General features: G+C 40.1%; 1 protein-coding gene across 2 annotated transcripts in view; it reads left to right on the top strand.

Annotated features, from left to right (window-relative positions):
• Mast2 (microtubule associated serine/threonine kinase 2) overlaps positions 1-16,983 on the top strand; it is a 163,446-nt gene that overhangs the window by 101,619 nt on the left and 44,844 nt on the right. For both annotated transcript variants that reach the window (XM_051171944.1, XM_051171943.1), the window contains exon 5: positions 15,013-15,104. In XM_051171944.1, coding sequence (XP_051027901.1) covers positions 15,013-15,104 — 92 coding nt within the window. The remainder of the gene's footprint in view (positions 1-15,012; positions 15,105-16,983) is intronic.

Genomic DNA, 16,983 nt, shown 5'->3' with positions numbered 1-16,983 from the left:
GACTGAGTGGCCAATCTGACTTGTAAAAGGCAGGGAGATATGAAGAACCAGAAGAGTAAAGATGGGGAATAACTTCTCAGAAAGAACCAAGAAGGTATCTTGAAACCCAGCTGTAGGTAAAAAGAAGATTGTTTAAAAGGTTTTATATTAGAAAAAAAAAAAAGCAACTGAGAAGTCCAAAGGCTAAGTAATTTTTACTTACAGAGTATTCAGATTTAAACGACATAATTTGATTTTAGAAATCAAATCTGCAGGTCACTTGGGATAGTGTTGGATACTGGACAGTGCCAGGAGCTTGATTGTACCTTTAGGCAGCTCTTCATTTGTGAGGTTGACACAAAGAGTTGAATAGCACACACAGCCTAATATGGGTCTAGTCTTGGCACACTGCTTGAATTAGTAGCACCCCTTAATTCTGTAGTTTTAGATCACACAACCTTGAGCATTGATAGACATAAACATGTGAAATTTGCAGTTGTTTTCTGATAACCTTGTTTGCATGTTTATTCGTTGTATTAGTGTCTTATTTCTCCCCTTTTTTCTATTCAGTACAAAATACTAACTAGTTCAATGTATGACAAGGTGGTTTTGAATGTTTACAGATTATTTTTGTATTTCTTTAGACAGTCTTAAGATTCTAGGGTGTACTTATTAAACTATTTGATCCTTTGTGGGATTATTTTTAATCTTTGGTATAACTTAAACAGAATATGGAACGCGTTTCCCTGCTTTTTGAGGAAATACTCTGAATATTTGACCTGATTTCTATATATTGTAAGTTTCTGAAGTCAGGCTGCTGGTCCTGTGTGAGGTGGAGGAGTATGCCATCTGCTTAATTCTCCGGCAGTTTTCTTATTCTCATTCAGTAATATTCAGCTAAGACCTTGGAAGCTACCCCTGTGCTTTGCAGATTTCCATAGTTCTTTCTGTAGTCTTCTCCTTTTGGTACTCTGTCTTGAAACTTCTAGCAGCCTCCGCCTCTCCAAATTTGTGTCCTTGATTCAGAGTGTTTTGGGCTCTTTGTGTATCCTCTTTACCTGTTGTTTCCTAGAAATATTCTCTAGGTGGTGAGCTGGAGCAGTCTTAGTGTTCTTTCTGTGAGTTTCCCTTCTGTTGTATGTCTGTTTACATACTCTCCCTAATTTTATTTTAAATGAGGTCTGGCTATGTTGCCCAGCCTGGCCTAAAACTAACGTGGTTAAGTGATCCTTCAGCCGCAGTATTCTAAGTATTTGGAAGTATAGCTACAGACTACCATACCTGGCTGATTGTTGCTTTCTTGATTGGTGGTTGGTTTTAAAGACACAAAAGTAAATCTGGTTAGTTCCCTCATTATCTTGGAGAACAAAAATCTAGTATTCTTAATATTTGAGCTTATGTTTCTGCTATCTGAAATTGATGTTGACTGATTCACACATTTCTTAAATCTAGTAGAAATGTAACAGATTTTTAAATTGTGTTTTATCCTGCTTTATCAAGAAAAGTTGTGAAGGTGGACATAGTGGTACATGCCTGTAATTTCCAATACTCGGGAAGTGAGGCCAAGAGGAGTGGAGTTCAAGGCCAGCCCAGCCTGTATGATGTAGGAGCCCTTGTCACACGCACACACACACAAGAAAAGCAAGGAAAGGCCGAGAAATGAAATTAAGTGGCTGATATATACTGATTTATTTAATCCTTACCAGGATAGATAATACAAGGTGATATTACCAAAGTGGTCATTATGTTTCTATTCAGTCACTAGCCCAGCTCTAAATCAAAATAGAAGTTTGGTAATAGCAACTTTGTGGGACACAGAGCTGTAAGTCAGTTTTTAATTGCTTCAGCAGGTTTGCAGCAAGAAATCTGTGGTATTTAAAGGACTCCAGCTTTAGCTTACCTTCTGTTGCATAGTAATTCTTTTCATATAGTGTCTAACAAAATCTCTTCAGTTTTCAATTTCATCAACAGGTAGTTTCTTTCTGAAGTTGCAGGCATTGGTACCATTTCAGTCCACTCGCCCTCTTCTGCCACAAGTGAAAGAGACTTCCTGTAGACTTACATGGCAAAAGGATAGGGGCTCTTGTGGGCTTCATCCAAAAATTTTGAAGCCTCTATTTTGATATTCTTCAAAGACAGTATTACCCTGATAACCAAGCTGAATAAGAATACAAAAAGGAAAAAAAGAAAAGAAAAGAGAAAAGCACAGACAAATTTCTTTGACCATAGATACAAGAAAATTGCGATAAAATTCTTTTTGTTTATTTTGGGTTTTTGAGACAGGGTCTCACTATATAGCCTTATCTGGCCTGACATCAAAGTCATATGTAGACGAGGCTGGTTTCAAACTCATAGAGATGTACCTGCTTCAGCCTCCTAAGTGCTGGGATTAAAGGCGTACCACCATGACCCAACTGCTCACATCTCAGCATTCAAGCTTGACTCAACATACAGAAATTCACAAAGACAATATAACATGTACATCAGGTTAAGGACAGAAAACACATAGTCATCTCAATAGATGCAGATAAAGCTTTTAACAAAGTTCCATATCCCTTCATGATAAAATCCCTGAAAAGACTTTAAATAGATGCAACATACTTCAACATACTAAAGACCACATGTGACACGCCATTAGCCAGCATTGTACTAAATGGGGGGAAACGGAAAGTGTTTCCTCTAAAATGAGGGACACCGCAAGGATGTCCATCCACTTCTCTGCTAGTAATAAAGCGTTTATTTTATGTAGAGACAAGAGAGATGAAGGGATGCAGATAAAGAAGTATGATTATCCTTCTTTACACATGTCATGACCCTAATTTTCTTCACCATTCTTTTGTGTGTGCTTGTGTGATAGTATGTGCCATTACACATATATTCTTAAGATAAAACAAAATAAGGAACATGTAATACAGACTATGTGCAACCTACTAAAGCCAAAATACACTTAAAGAGCAAGCAAGCTCGTAAGCACTGCCACCTAACTCATAACCTTAATGCATACTTAAGCTTTTGTCCCCGTAAGGTCTTGCAACACAAAGGTCTGATCCAGTATAACCCAAAAAGCAAAGGAAATGAAACAAAAATAGATAAGGAGTGTTAAATGAGAAGGCTGTAAAGCACAGAGAGCAGCCCAGCAGCAGCAGGAGCTACATAATGAGTATGAAAGCAATACAAACTACACAAGAAGAACTGGAGAGCTGGCTCAGGTGTAAGGACACTGGCTTCTCTTTCAGAGGACCTGCATTCAATTTCCAGCAGCCATGTGGCAGCTCACAGTTATTTGTATCTTTACTTTCAGGGGACCCAAGTACCCTCTTCTGGCCTCTGTGGGAGCCAGGCACACATATGGTACACACCCATACATATAAATTTACATTTTTAATTGAAAATACATATACACAAGGAACTCAAACTACCCCATCACAATAAAGCATCACTTTGTTTTAAGTTAGTGAAGGAGAGCTGGGCGTGTAGCCCAAAGGTAAAGTGCTTGTGTAAAGCCTGAAGTTCAGTCTCTACCGGGGATAAATGTATTAACTAGCCTATTAAGTCAGCTGAACAATAATACTTACGTAGGTTTTTTAAAAAGACATACAAATTGGCCAATTGATATTTAAAAATATTTTTTAGCCAGGTGTGGTGGAACACTCCTGTAATCCCAGCACTCGGGAGGCAGAGGCAGGCAGATCTCTATCTCTGTGAGTTGGAGGCCAGCCTGGTCTACAAAATGAGTCTAGGACAGCCAAGGCTACACGAAAGCAAAAAAGCAAAACAATAAAGTAAAGTAAAATAAAATATGTGTATATATTACCAGCATCTCTATTGGAGAAATGCAAATAAAAACCACAGTGGCTCTCATCTCGCATTTGCTATGCTGGTTATAATCAGAAAGATGAGATTTTGTAAAGATTAAAAGACTGAATGGTATCCGCATTGCTGACCACGTGCACCAGCCAGCTTTTTCACACAGTACCTGGGAAAAGAGTTAGTAATCTCTACATCCTTAGCTTTGTGAGAACCCTTACTGTCAAAGACACTGGCTAGTAAAGTCACCTAGAAGATAGGCCCTTGTGTTTCTTCTTGGAGTCCCAACATTCTTGAACTGAAGAGGTATGATACAGAGTCAGCTGTCTTGAAGTATGGCAGAATTGTGGTGTCTGTGTTCATAGAGCGCTTGCCTTCATCTAATATGTTAATGAGAAATACCTGAGCTGATGGCCCAGGAGATAATAGTAGAATGGTTGCTGAGCAGGATTTAAATATTATGTTTACTGAAGAGCCAAAAGTAGATTAAGGAAGTGCTCTGCGGTGGAGATATATGACTCTCCATTTGACTTGGACTATGAGCCCAGTGAGATTGTTATGATAAAGGTGTACAGTTACCTAGCACAGGTAGCACCTTTCCTTTTGCTCAGATGATGGTGTCCTTAAACATCAGTGCACACTGGAAAACACCGTATGAAGGGCCAAGATAGCTTAATTTCTAAGTGGGGATCTTCCAAGTTTGAAGACTTGAAAGTAGATGACCTAAGGCCAGTAAGAAGCTGACTCAGATAAAACTAAAAGTGGAAAAAACTGGAAAACACTTGAAAAGAACTAAATAGGGGAATGGAGTGGTTGCTCAGTGGTTAAGAACTCTTGCTACTCTTGGAGAGGGTGTGGATTTAGTTCACAGTGCCCACATGGTGGCTCACAACCATCAGTAGCTCCCTGGGAGTTTAATGCCTCTTCTGACCTCCAGAAGTACCAGGCACACAGATGATATGCCTTTACTTACAGGCAAAACCCTTGCATACATAAAATAAAATAAATTTTTAAAAGAGCAAACAAGCAATAGTGATGAAGAATGGTAAGTTGTAGAGGACCAGAACAACAGCTTGCTTCCCAAAGAAAGATGAGCCTGCTGTGAAGATGGGCTCTGAGGCAGATGCAGATGACTGCAGAGGAGGGAGCCCTGTTGGATGATAATAGTAAGTGTTGGGGGGTGACCGGCCTAGAGATAATCAAGATGATGGAAGGAGGCCAAGGAAATAGAGGACAGCTCTTAAGCACAGTGGGTTTAGAAACTGTATCCCATCATTATGGAGGCCTTTCTCCCTCTTCAGTCCTGCCGTCAGCTGGGCTATTGTCCTTCTCGCTCCCATGAGCTCTGCTGCTCTGAGCTCGGCTCCTTGTTTATTCTCTTCTGCTAAGTAGTTAAGTCTTATGCAGTTATTTTCTTTCTTTTTTTGATGACTTGTTATTACTTAACAATAAAAAGAATTTTGAAAATTAACTGCCTCTAAGATAATCTCTTGTCATTCGCGAAAAACTTTTTTTCCAGTAGTTTCAGTTGTTGCTTTCTTGACTGCAAAAGCAATCTCATTTAGTTACAGCTCCAAAGAGCAGCTCTGAACTAGAGACTTGTTATACCCTACATACGTTATGGGCCTGATAAACACAACACAATGGTTATAATGGATTTTTGTGAATTAGTTGGTATTTCAATGCATCTTCTAGAAAAATAACTTTAAGGGAAAAACAAAAGAAAGATGAAAATAATGTAGATTAAGAGAATCCTTGGTGTATATACTGTTGGTGGGAATGGGCAGTTGGATCAGCTATTTTAAAAACATTGGTCTTGTGTTAGAGAGATGGCTCAGCAGTTAAGAGCACTGACTACTCTATCAGAGGACCTGGGTTTGATTGGGACTAGCCATATGGTAATTCACAACTGCTTGTTTTTAACAAACAAGACAAAAAACCAAAACCAAAACATTTTTAAACTAATTAAAACAAAAATAAACCCTATGAAAAATAAAAACTGAGACAAGGCTGCCAGTCAGTAGAGTACTTAGCTAGTGTCTTAGTTACTTTTCTTCTGTGACAAAGCACCATGACCAAGGCAACTTACAAAAGAAAGTATTAGTTTGGGGGCTTACAGTTCCATAGTGTTAGGGTCTGTAACCATCGAGGTAGCTGAGAGCTCACATCTGATTCACAAGCAGGATATTGGGGCAGGGAGAGGGAGGAGGACAGCAAGCATGCTAACTGGGAATGTCCTGGGTTTTTGAAACCTTGAAGCCCACCCCCCAGTGATACCAACTCCAACAAGGCTACACCTCCTAATCCTTCCCAAACAGTTCCATGCACTGGGGGGTGAAACATTCAAATATATGAGCCTATAAGGGTCAGTCTCAGTTAAACCACCCCAGCTAGCATGAATTAAGCCTGGGATTGGATTTTCAGCACTGTATAAAAACAGATATGGTACAGGTCTAGAACTCGGGAGATAGAGGCAAGAAGATCAGAAAGGAGTTTAAAGTCATGCTTGGTTACCTAGCAAGTTTGAGGGCAGGGCTCCCTCCTCCCAAAAAAGTAGCATTATCATTTGAAAGATTGGGGGTTTAACGCAGTTCAGTGGAAGAGCAACTGCCTAGCATATATGGTCTTATTTTATTTCAGAGTTTTATGCATGCATCAAAACATCACATTGCACTCTAGAAATACATACAGTGGTAAAAGTCTGCTGTGTTATGGATTTTATCATCTCTGTATTCTCTTATCTAGAGCAACTTTGCTTTCTCAGTGTTCCTTGACACTTTAAAAAACCAACAACCAGGCCAGAAGGCCAGATGGTGGTGGCGCATGCCTTTAATCCCAGCACTTAGCAGCAGAGGCAGAGCTCTCTGTGTATTCAAGACTAGCCTGGTCTACAGAATGAACTCCACCACAAGACTGCACACAGAGAACCCTGTCTTGAAAAATCAAAAAAACAGACCAAAAAAGAAAATTACAACCAGTTATTTGAAAGAACATTCATCTATTCATGTTTGTCTAATACTCCATTACTATTAGATTCAGGTAGGAATGCCATCCAGTCAGGTAACAACAGGCTTCATTTTTATACCATTATTTATGAAGTCAGCCTTGATTTGAATAAGGTGGTGGCTGCCTGATTTCAACGTAGCTACCCTTTAAGAAGAACTTTATTTGGCTGACCGCTTATGCAACAACACACATATATGCAGGTCAGAGTTCAACTTGGGGGGGCGGGGGCGGGGTTCTGGCTTTCTCCATCTTGCTGGTTCTAGAGATAAAATCCAGATCGTTAGGCTGAGCAGCAAAGTTCTCTGTCCATGGAACCATCTTACTAGTGCTTTTAAATCTTTCCTAATTGACAAATATCTTGTGAGAATGTTCTTGTAGTTACCTGTACCTTATCAAATTTTTAAAATTTAAATTATCCTCACTAATATTTTACCCATTGAGCTGGTGATATCACCCCGTAGCAAAGTGTCTGGCCTAGCATGTTCAAGGCTCTGAGCTTGGGACCCAGAATCAATGAAGGATAGATAGTAGCCAAATAGACAGACAGACAGACAGACAGACAGACAGACAGACACACACACACACACACACACACACACACACACACACACACATGCAGACAAAAAGACAAATATATAGAAACATAGAATAATAACTTTGCCCACTGATTTTTAGTGTCCACTGATGATTGGTGGCATTAAGTGTATTATTATATTACTTGGGTTGCTAAATAATACTTTTCCACTTTAAAAAAGTTTTTCGGGCCGGGCGTGCTGGTGCACAGCTTTAATCCCAGCACTTAGGAGGCAGAGGGAGGCGGATCTCTGTGAGTTCAAAGCCAGCCTGGTCTACAAAGTGAGTCCAGGACAGCAAAGGCTACACAGAGAAACCCTGTCTGGGAAAAACCAAAAATAAATAAATAAATAAATAAATAAATTAAAAAAAATTTTTTTCCTAGCTGGGTGTGGTGGCACAGGCCTTTAATCCCAGCACTTGGGGGGCAGAGGCAGGTGGATCACTGAGTTCAAGGCCAGCCTGGTTTAGGAAAGGAGTCCTGTACAGCCAGGCCTACACAGAGAAACCTTGTCTCAAAAAACAAACAAACAAAAAGGATTCTTTTTGTTACTTTTTTTTTCACTTGCTGTATCACACAAACCTAACAGATTGATACTTTTCTTAATGTGGTATGATTTGTTTTAAATTTTATTCTCGTTTGTGTGGTTTGGTTTTTCAAGACAGGGTTTCTCTGTGTAGCCTTGGCTGTCCTATACTCACTTTGTAGACCAGGCTGGCCTTGAACTCACAGAGATCCGCCTGCCTCTGTCTCCTAAGTGCTGGGATTAAAGGTGTGTGCCACCACCTCCCGGTTCTTAAAATTTATTCTTTTTTTACATATGTGGATGTTTTGCCTGTGTTTTTGTCTGTGTATCACATGAGGCCAGAGGAAAGTGTCAAACCCCCAGGAACTGACATTAAAGATAGTTGTTAACTACTGTACAGGTAATCAAATCTGGATCCTGTTAACTGCTAAACCATCTCTCAGCCCTATAATCTGTTAATATCCTTGTATGTGATGGTGCTGAAGTTATACCATTTGGTCCAGAGGAGTTTCTCATTCTTGGGAAAACTTCCTTTTTGGCCCCATAATGTATTTCTGTATGGCTTATCTTTTACATTCCCTTCACTAGCCCTTCGAGTAGTGTTTCTGTAGAATACATAGTTCTTGTCAGTGGGGAATATTATTAAAAGAAGTTGCTGATACTTGTATACATAATTTTTAGGTAATATGTGCATGTATTACATACACTCCCTTAAAATTCTTGGGGTAGTTCATTTTAGTTTTCTGTTTGTAATTTCTGTTTTTGTAAACCCCCCCCCCATTTCTTTTTCTAGCGAGAACCCTGATTCCAATTATCCTCAATATTGTCACTTAACTTATTATTTTTTTTTTCAGTTTACAACTAATCTTTTTACCCACTGACAATGTGTGGATACAAAAGCTTTTTTTTTTTTTTTTTAAACTGTGTTGGTTGTCCAGCACCTTATGACACACCAACACCACTGTTCTATAAGTATATAATATCTCAACATCTCTGTCAACTCATGCCAAGAACCTCACCACCTACTCTCATCCACATGGCCACCACAAGTATCTAATGGTCTCTACGTTGAATTATTAAGGAAGGGAAGGAGAAAGAATCCGTAAGTCCACTGAATATACCACAAATAAGTAGGGATGTGGCTTAGTAGTAGAAGGCTTGGGAAAAGGCTTTTAATATATATTTGCATATTATTTAGCACAGCAATTAAAGGTGACCTGATAGTTTTTGCTACATTTAGAGAAAGATGCTATTGTTGCCATAATACTCGGTTAGATCATTTCCTTCTCTTGGGAAGTTCCCTTTTACCCATTGTATTTAATCCTTGTGTTAGTCCTAGCCTTAGGCAACAGCTGGCCTGATCTTTTATTATTTTATTTTATTTATTTTGAGATTGGATCTCACAATGTAGTCTTGGCTAGCCTGGAGCTCACCATGTAAACCAAGCTGGGATGGCACTCATAGAGATATCTCTGCCTCTGGAATGCTAGGAGTAAAGATATACACCAACACACACAACTTAAACATTTTACATACATGTAATTGTAGCAGTGTTTTGATTCTGGCTTCTTTCAGTTGATGTAGTGATTCCACGGTTTAATCATGTTTGAACGTTATTCCTTTTTTTGGATAGATAGTATTTTGTTTAGTCACCAGTTGATAGACATTTGGATTGTTTCCAATTAGGACTAGTCCACATGATAACATATGATGTTCCTGTGACCATTTGTATATACCTATTTCTATGTTCTCTCCCTGCTTTCCAGACCAATTCATAACTTTAAAAACAATTATATCCTGTCATTTTGAGTGTTGTGGAGGGAGTGCACATGAGTGCAAGGTGCCTGCAGAGGTCAGTACTGGATGGCAGAACCCGCTGGAGCTGATATGGTGCTGGGAACCAAACTCTTGTCCTGTGCAACAGTACTAAGTACTGATTGCTGAGCCATCTTTCCAGCCCCTGTCAGAAAAAGGATGAAGAGGCTAGTTAACCTCACACTTTGTTAAGACAAGAATGCAGTTTAATTTTAGGAGAGTTGCTGCTAGCCTTGAAGCAAAGGAATTTTAGACTTCTCTCCAGAGCTCCTGCTAGGTAGTGGGGAGGACTCTGGCTGCCTGTGGCTATGAAAATACAGTCATTTGTTTAAGATTAGAAGCATTAGTCTGGCACAGTGGCACACTCCTGTAATCCTACCACTCAGGAAGGCAGAGTCAGGTGGATCTCTGAGTTCAAGACCAGGTCTACAGAATGAGTAAGTCCAGGACAGCCAAGGCCACAAAGAGAAACCCTGTATCAAACAACAAAAACAAAAAGGGATGTGGTAGTAGAGGAGAGATGGCTCAGTGTCTGCTCTTCCAAAGGATTGGGGTTCAATCCCAGCACTCACGTGGCAGCTCACAACTGTCTGTAGCTCCAGTTCCAGGGATTCCAGGGATTCTGACACTGTCATACCAATATATATAGAATAAAATTAAATAATTTTTTAAAGTTTAAAAAAAAAAAAGATTAGAAGCATTGACCATGCTGCAGGCACTATTTCTGAGTGACAGGGATATCTTTTGGGGATTATTGTAGGAGAAGAAATAGACATTATTCCAGTGAATTAGTTAGTTTATAATATGTCAGAAGATGATAAGTGCTTCTTGGGAGTAAAGATAAAAGAAAACAGATCCTGGTATCATATAGGGAAATGGGGAAGGTAGCCTTTGAATAGTTTTAAAGGAGTAAGAAGTTTTTGCCATGTATTACTGAAAAAGAAGGGCATCGTAGGTAAAGGGAAGAATTAGTTAACACATTGCACCTACTAGCAACTTATTTCTATGTAGAATCAATACCCTTTGGAAGATTTTGACTGGAGGAATGAAGTTACATAATTTAAGAGGATCACTAGTGGGCTGCTGTGAGAACAAGTAAGAAAAGAGGATAAATATGAGAAGGAGGGAGAGTAACAGACTATTGAAATGATCTTTGTAAGAGAAACAGGATGCATCAGTGATGATTACTATATAATGTTTAAGTAAATGCCTCTCTTTATTGGCCACAAGTGGCATATTTTCTACTATGTTTATATCTTAGTCTTAACAAAGACACAATCTTGGTTATTACTCCAGTGTCTGGAAATGCTTGGCCTAAATTGCTCCAGGTTTTGTGTCTTATTTACACTGAATGAAACAGATATGGTCTTTTCCTGACCTTAAAGGAATTAGCCAAGTGCTTAAATAAGAGTTGGACCTCTGAGATTGGAAATTCAGAGGTGCTTAAGGATTCCACAGCAGAGCGTCCTGTCCACACTATGTTGTTTCACAATTCAGTGATGTTACAGAGACTGCATGGGATGCCTGAGACCCTGGTCACACTGTCCATTGAAATGGCCACAGTGAGGCAGGTAAGATGAAATGCCAGGCCTCACTCTGACTGACCACATATTTGTAGTTAGCAGCAGAGCGTCAGCTCACAGAAATTTCAGGTTACTTGCCATTAGTTGATTTAGTATACCTGGCTGTTAGGACACCAAGTACTTTGTTTTCATTGAGATGAAAGAATGAAGCCTTGATCCTCTCCTCTGGTCCTGGGGAAATGGCTAGAGCCTATTGAAAGGGAAATGTTAGCCAGCTCCTTGTTTTGGATCTCAGCTGATCACGACGTCTGTACCAAAGCATCTGACCTTTCTTCTCCCTCTGGGAGCTGTTACAGATTAGCCAAGTGAGATTATGTGTACCTTTGTTAAAAGGCATGTGGCCTAGAAATATGATCCTCAGTGTTCTATATTTTAAAGTTTAAAGAAGCAAATGAGTTCAAATCAATTATTGATCCCTTAAGTTTCATGGGAGTTTCACTTTATACAATAGTAAGTTTAGATATAATAATTTGATTTACATGTAACAGGTAAACATGTATTATCTTTATTTTAGTTCTTATAGCAAATCATACTCATGAATTTATTCATTTAGCAAACTTTTGAGAGCCTGCCTTACATTGTTGTAGGCCTTTAGCAACCTGCGGTAAGCAAAGCAAGCATAAAAGCCACTGTCCTTCAAGCTCCAATGGGAAAACAGATAGCAAAATGGGTGTGTAAAATAGTGTTGTGATGATGTGAAGAAACTGTAGTGGGAAAGGAGGATAGAGTTTGGGGGGTAGAGTTTTAAATAAAATGCTTAGGGCAGTGGTTCTATACCTGTGGTTTTCAACCCTTTTGGTCAAACGGCCCCCTACACAGGGGTCACCTAAAGCCTTCGGGAAACAGATATTTACATTATGATTCATAGAAGTTATGGAAATAAAAATTACATTATAGCAATGAAATAATTTTATAGCTGGGAGTCACCACAATGAGGAACTGTATTAGAGGGTTGCAGCCCTAGGAAGGTTGAGAACCACTGGCTTATGGAGAAAAAAAGTTTTAAAAGCTTGGGAGCCAGGCGCGGTGGCATACGCCTGTAATCCCAGCACTCTGGGAGGCAGAGGCCAGTCTGGTCTACAAAGCGAGTTATAGCACAGCCAAGGCTGTGCCCATGGAGGCTCATGGAGATTGAACCACCAACCACAGAGCTAGCATAGGATGGACCTAGGACCTCACCATATATATGTAGCAGATGTGCAGCTTGATTACCATGTGGGTCCCTTAGCAATGGGAGTAGGGGCTGTCTCTGACTCTGTTGCGTGCCCCTGGATCCCTTTCCCCTAGCTGGGCTTCCTTGTCAAGCCCCAGTGGGAGAGGATGTACTTAGTCCTACTGTAACTTGAGGTACCAGAGTGGGTTGGTATCCTTTGAGGGTCTTCCCTTCTCTAAGATGAAGGACAAGGGGGAATGGGGGAGTGTGTGTGAGGGTGGGACTAGAAGAAGAGGAGAGAGGGAGCTGGGACTAGGCTGTAAAGAGATTAAATAAATAAAGTAAGGGAAACGTCCTTTTAAATTATTAGAACAGGAGCATGAGGCTTGTATTTATGCCTTTTTTTTTTTTTTTTTAATGCCTATTTCTAATGGCTTCTTTTTGTAGTCATCCAGATTTGTATCTGCTATAACTTTCCTTTGGTCTAAGGGGCTACATTTAAGTAATTGTGTATTTGTTTGCTTTAATTTATTTTGAGAAAGAGCCCCGCCACACACACACACACAAATTTGTTTATGTGTCTACAATGCCACAAGTGCACAGGTTTTTTTCAGAGGCCTGAAGAAGGCATTGCATTCTACTTGCAGTTGGAATTAGGTAGTTAGGAACCATCTGATGTGGGTGGTGAGAATTGAACTCAGGACCTCTAGATGGACAACAACATGGTTTCAGCCACTTTCCTGTCTCACCAGCCCAAGGAAGGGCCTTGTGATGTAGCTCAGGTTGCCTGTAACTTTTGATCCTGGTGGAAATTTTTTAGGTATCAGAGCAAAAGCTCAGTCCACAAAAGCAAAAATAAGAAATGGAGGTCCACAAACTGTGAAAAGCTCCTGTATAGCAAATGGTTTTTCGAGACAGGGTTTGTCTGTGTAGCGTTGGCTGTCCTGGACTCGCTTTGTAGACCAAGCTGGCCTAGAACTCAGCGATCTGCCTGCCTCTGCCTCCCGAGATGAATTCAGTTTTTGAAGAGATTATCCAACAGTATTTAAGCATAGCAAATAGCGTTTTTCTCCATACCTTTACCATTCTTTGGAATCTTGTGTCTGTCATTCAGATTTCTGTTCAAATCTCCTCGCAGGAGTCAAACTTGCCCTGGATACAACTGCTGCCACTCCCAGCACAGTCTCATTTCCTTTTTCTTTCTTTCTTCTGTACCACTTCTTCCTTATTCTCGATTTGGTTGATTGGTTATCTGTTTTTTTGTTTTGCTTTGTTTTTTTCCCCACTTTCCATAGCTCTATTCATTCCAGTTACATACTTTATTTCTTACTACCTTCCTAGCACCTGGAACAGTGCCTAGTGTGTAAGAGATTGTCTACTCAGTAAACATATATTATTCTCAATGGCAAACTTCCCTGTCTTTTTTTTTAATTGACAAATTCATTTACTAAGTAATGCCAACAATCTGTGCAGAAAAGTTGCAGGCGTCTAACCTCACGGAATGTAGTACTTCTCGTGCTTCTTAGACCCATCAGCTTCTTCCAAGTCCTTTCCACTCTCTGGTGTCGGTTGAATATGTCGATATGCGTCCTCTAACCTTCTCTGGCACTCTGGGATTGTCAGGATTCTGGTATGATTGATCACTGGCTGCTTTTAAATGCCATAATTTTCAGCATCTTCAGCTTTTTTTTTTCCCCCCAGTCTTTTTATCCTGCTGCTTTGCTTCTTTTCATCTATCACGTTCTTGTTGACCATGGTGCTCTTGATCTTGCTCCTCTTCACATGAAGATCTGGTCAGCCTTGAGGGTGGGGGGTGGGGGAAGGGTAGTTGGACGCAGGCCAGCCAGCAGGGGCAGCAGAGTTCTTAATGCCTTTTTGTTTTGTGTTTTAAATATATAAAATATAGGCTGGCTTTAAAATAAATTTGTACATTCTTTTTAGTAATAAATGTGGCCTAAAATGGCTTTTCATCATGATTTGGTTTTCTCTGATCATTGGAAAAACAAGGCTAAGAAAATTTTAGTTTTACGGAAAAAACTCCAAATGAGGATGTTAGGTAATTCATCAATTAGCTATTTCGTTTAACAGGCTGTGTTAACTAGCTTTATTTTTTTATGACAGAACATTGAATTTAAGGTAAAAGTGACATCTTTTTTGTGTCTTTGCTTGTTTATGCTGACACCAAACTCAGAGGCTTGCTTGCACGTGCTTGAGAAGTGCCCTGTACCAGCCTAGATAAAGTAGTGTTTTAACACATGCTAAGTTTCCAGATTAAGTTTACAATTTAGAATAAGATTGTTGCCTCTAGAGATGCTCTTGGGTTATTTCAGGAAGCAAACTTAACACTGGAAAAATGCAAGTCAGTACAAAAGTCAGGGCACCAGCAACAGATATTCAAGGTAGACCACATTGAATTATGAAGTCCAAGTGGTTCACATAGTAATTGCTGAGCAGTGAAGTTTAGAACACTCTGTTGTCCAACCCAGGGGCTCATGCTGCTCATGTGCCTTCACAACCACCCATCAAAGCCCTGTGTGCAGTTATAACTGACATTTTGTTTTTATTGCAGTTGTCGGACAAGTAACCGCAAGAGCTTGATTGTAACCTCTAGTACCTCACCTACACTACCACGGCCACACTCCCCGCTCCACGGCCTCACGGGTGAGTGCTTGCATGTTTTTAAAAGTTGTGATAAAAACATTTCCACAGACACTAGGTTTCTTTACTGCTCACGTTGTCTAACTAATGCGTATTATTAGGATAAAGTGGCAAAATGTACCTTGGCCAGTTGGAGCCAAGGAACACTATGCAGCAGATCTAGTGCAAGGGAGATTTACTGGCTAAGGAGGGAGAGCAAAAGGCCATCTTGGTGTGGGGACATGAGAGAGGGATAGAGGCAGGCAGACAGAGAGACCAAGCAACAGAAAGAACGAACAAGACAGAAAAGGGAGCGGGCGTCCAGTGGTATCCAAGGGGACCTTTGAAGAAGTGAGTGCTCGTGTTGCTAGCTACTCCTAGCAGGCTGATGACGTCAGCTGCTGTCGCTGAGTTGCTGAAAGGGAGACGGGCGGAACACCAAGTTTACCACACATAGAGTTCATAGACTTGCTTGCTTTCTATGGAGAATGTGTACAGTAGGCTTTTGACTCCTTACAGTGAACATTACTTGTAGTCTTGTACGTCTCCTGAAGCCACTTGTGTCTTCTGATCCATAGCCTCTGTTCTAATGTTTCCTACCACATATGGCTTAATCTTGGTTCATATAAGGACCATCCAGTAACATTTTGTCCTACTATTGTGTGACAAATTTTTTTCTGGGGAGACACAACACACACGCACACATGTACTAACTCCAGATAGAGATCCCCTGACAGACCAAAGTACAGAGACCACCAAAGTCCACTTGGTGGTGAGCCAATGAATTGTATTGGGGTTACTTACAGGAGTAGAAGTGGCTCACGGACAGCTGCACCACAAAGCCCACCCCAGCAGAGTAGACAGCTCACAAAAGCTGGGGACCTGGAGCACACTAGACAGCCTGCAGGCAGCTCAGCAGGTAGGAGAGCACCCCTTCCAGTGACTTCATTTGTTTAAACCTCTTTCAAGCAGCTCTGCTGGCTTGTTTCTTTAACTAGTGAGGTCTCAGAGTCATTTTCATGGATTGACTAGTTTGAGAGTCTTATTTTATAACTTGGTTTTGTTTGAGGGACTTTGAGCTCTTATTGTTTACTCTGGCAAAAGAGGCCCTAGAGGAACTGATCAGTTTCAGGGACTTCTGGACCATAGTATTAAACATTTTATAAACAGGTACAGTTTTAGTAAGATTGGTTCAGTAGGCACTCAACTATTCTGGAAATGGGCATGTCTTAGTTCTGTTTTATTTTGGGTTATTTTTTGATTGTGTATATATGAGAGACACAGACACACACACACAGACACACTCACTCACTCACTCACTCACTCTGGGGTTTAATTCCAGTGCCTTCTGCATACTATACCTCCTAGTCTTTTTTCTTTTTTTAAGTAATCCTTATATTTTAGATTAGTTTTAGGCTAATAGCAAAATTCAACAAGATATATACTCTCTGTCCTGACACATGTAAAGGCTCTCTATTATCAGTATCCTTTACCAGAATGGTACATTTGTTACACTTGGTAAACCTATACATGTATCATTATTATCCAAACAATAGTTTTGCATTTGAGTTTACTACTGATGATAGACATTAGACACACTTAAAATAATATATGTTCCCCTTTGTAGTACCACACAGAACTATGCTATGCCTATTTTGTTGAATTAGCTTGCGTTCCTGAGGTAAGTCCTACTTGGTCATGATGTATAGTTCTTTTTAAGTTAGCTTTGCTAGACTCAACTTGTTAATGCTGTATTGATAATTTTTGCAATTCTTCATGAAAGATAATAGTCTGTGGTTTCTATTTTTGTGTTTGTCTGATTTGGGTATTAAGGTAGATGCTTGCTTTAGAATACGCGGGGATGTAGTCCTTCCACTTCTTTCTTCTGGAAGAACATGTGAAG

Source organism: Acomys russatus, chromosome 29, assembly GCF_903995435.1.
Source record: "Acomys russatus chromosome 29, mAcoRus1.1, whole genome shotgun sequence".
In the NCBI taxonomy this organism is placed as follows: domain Eukaryota; kingdom Metazoa; phylum Chordata; class Mammalia; order Rodentia; family Muridae; genus Acomys; species Acomys russatus.
This window is presented reverse-complemented; position numbering and strand designations above follow the sequence as displayed.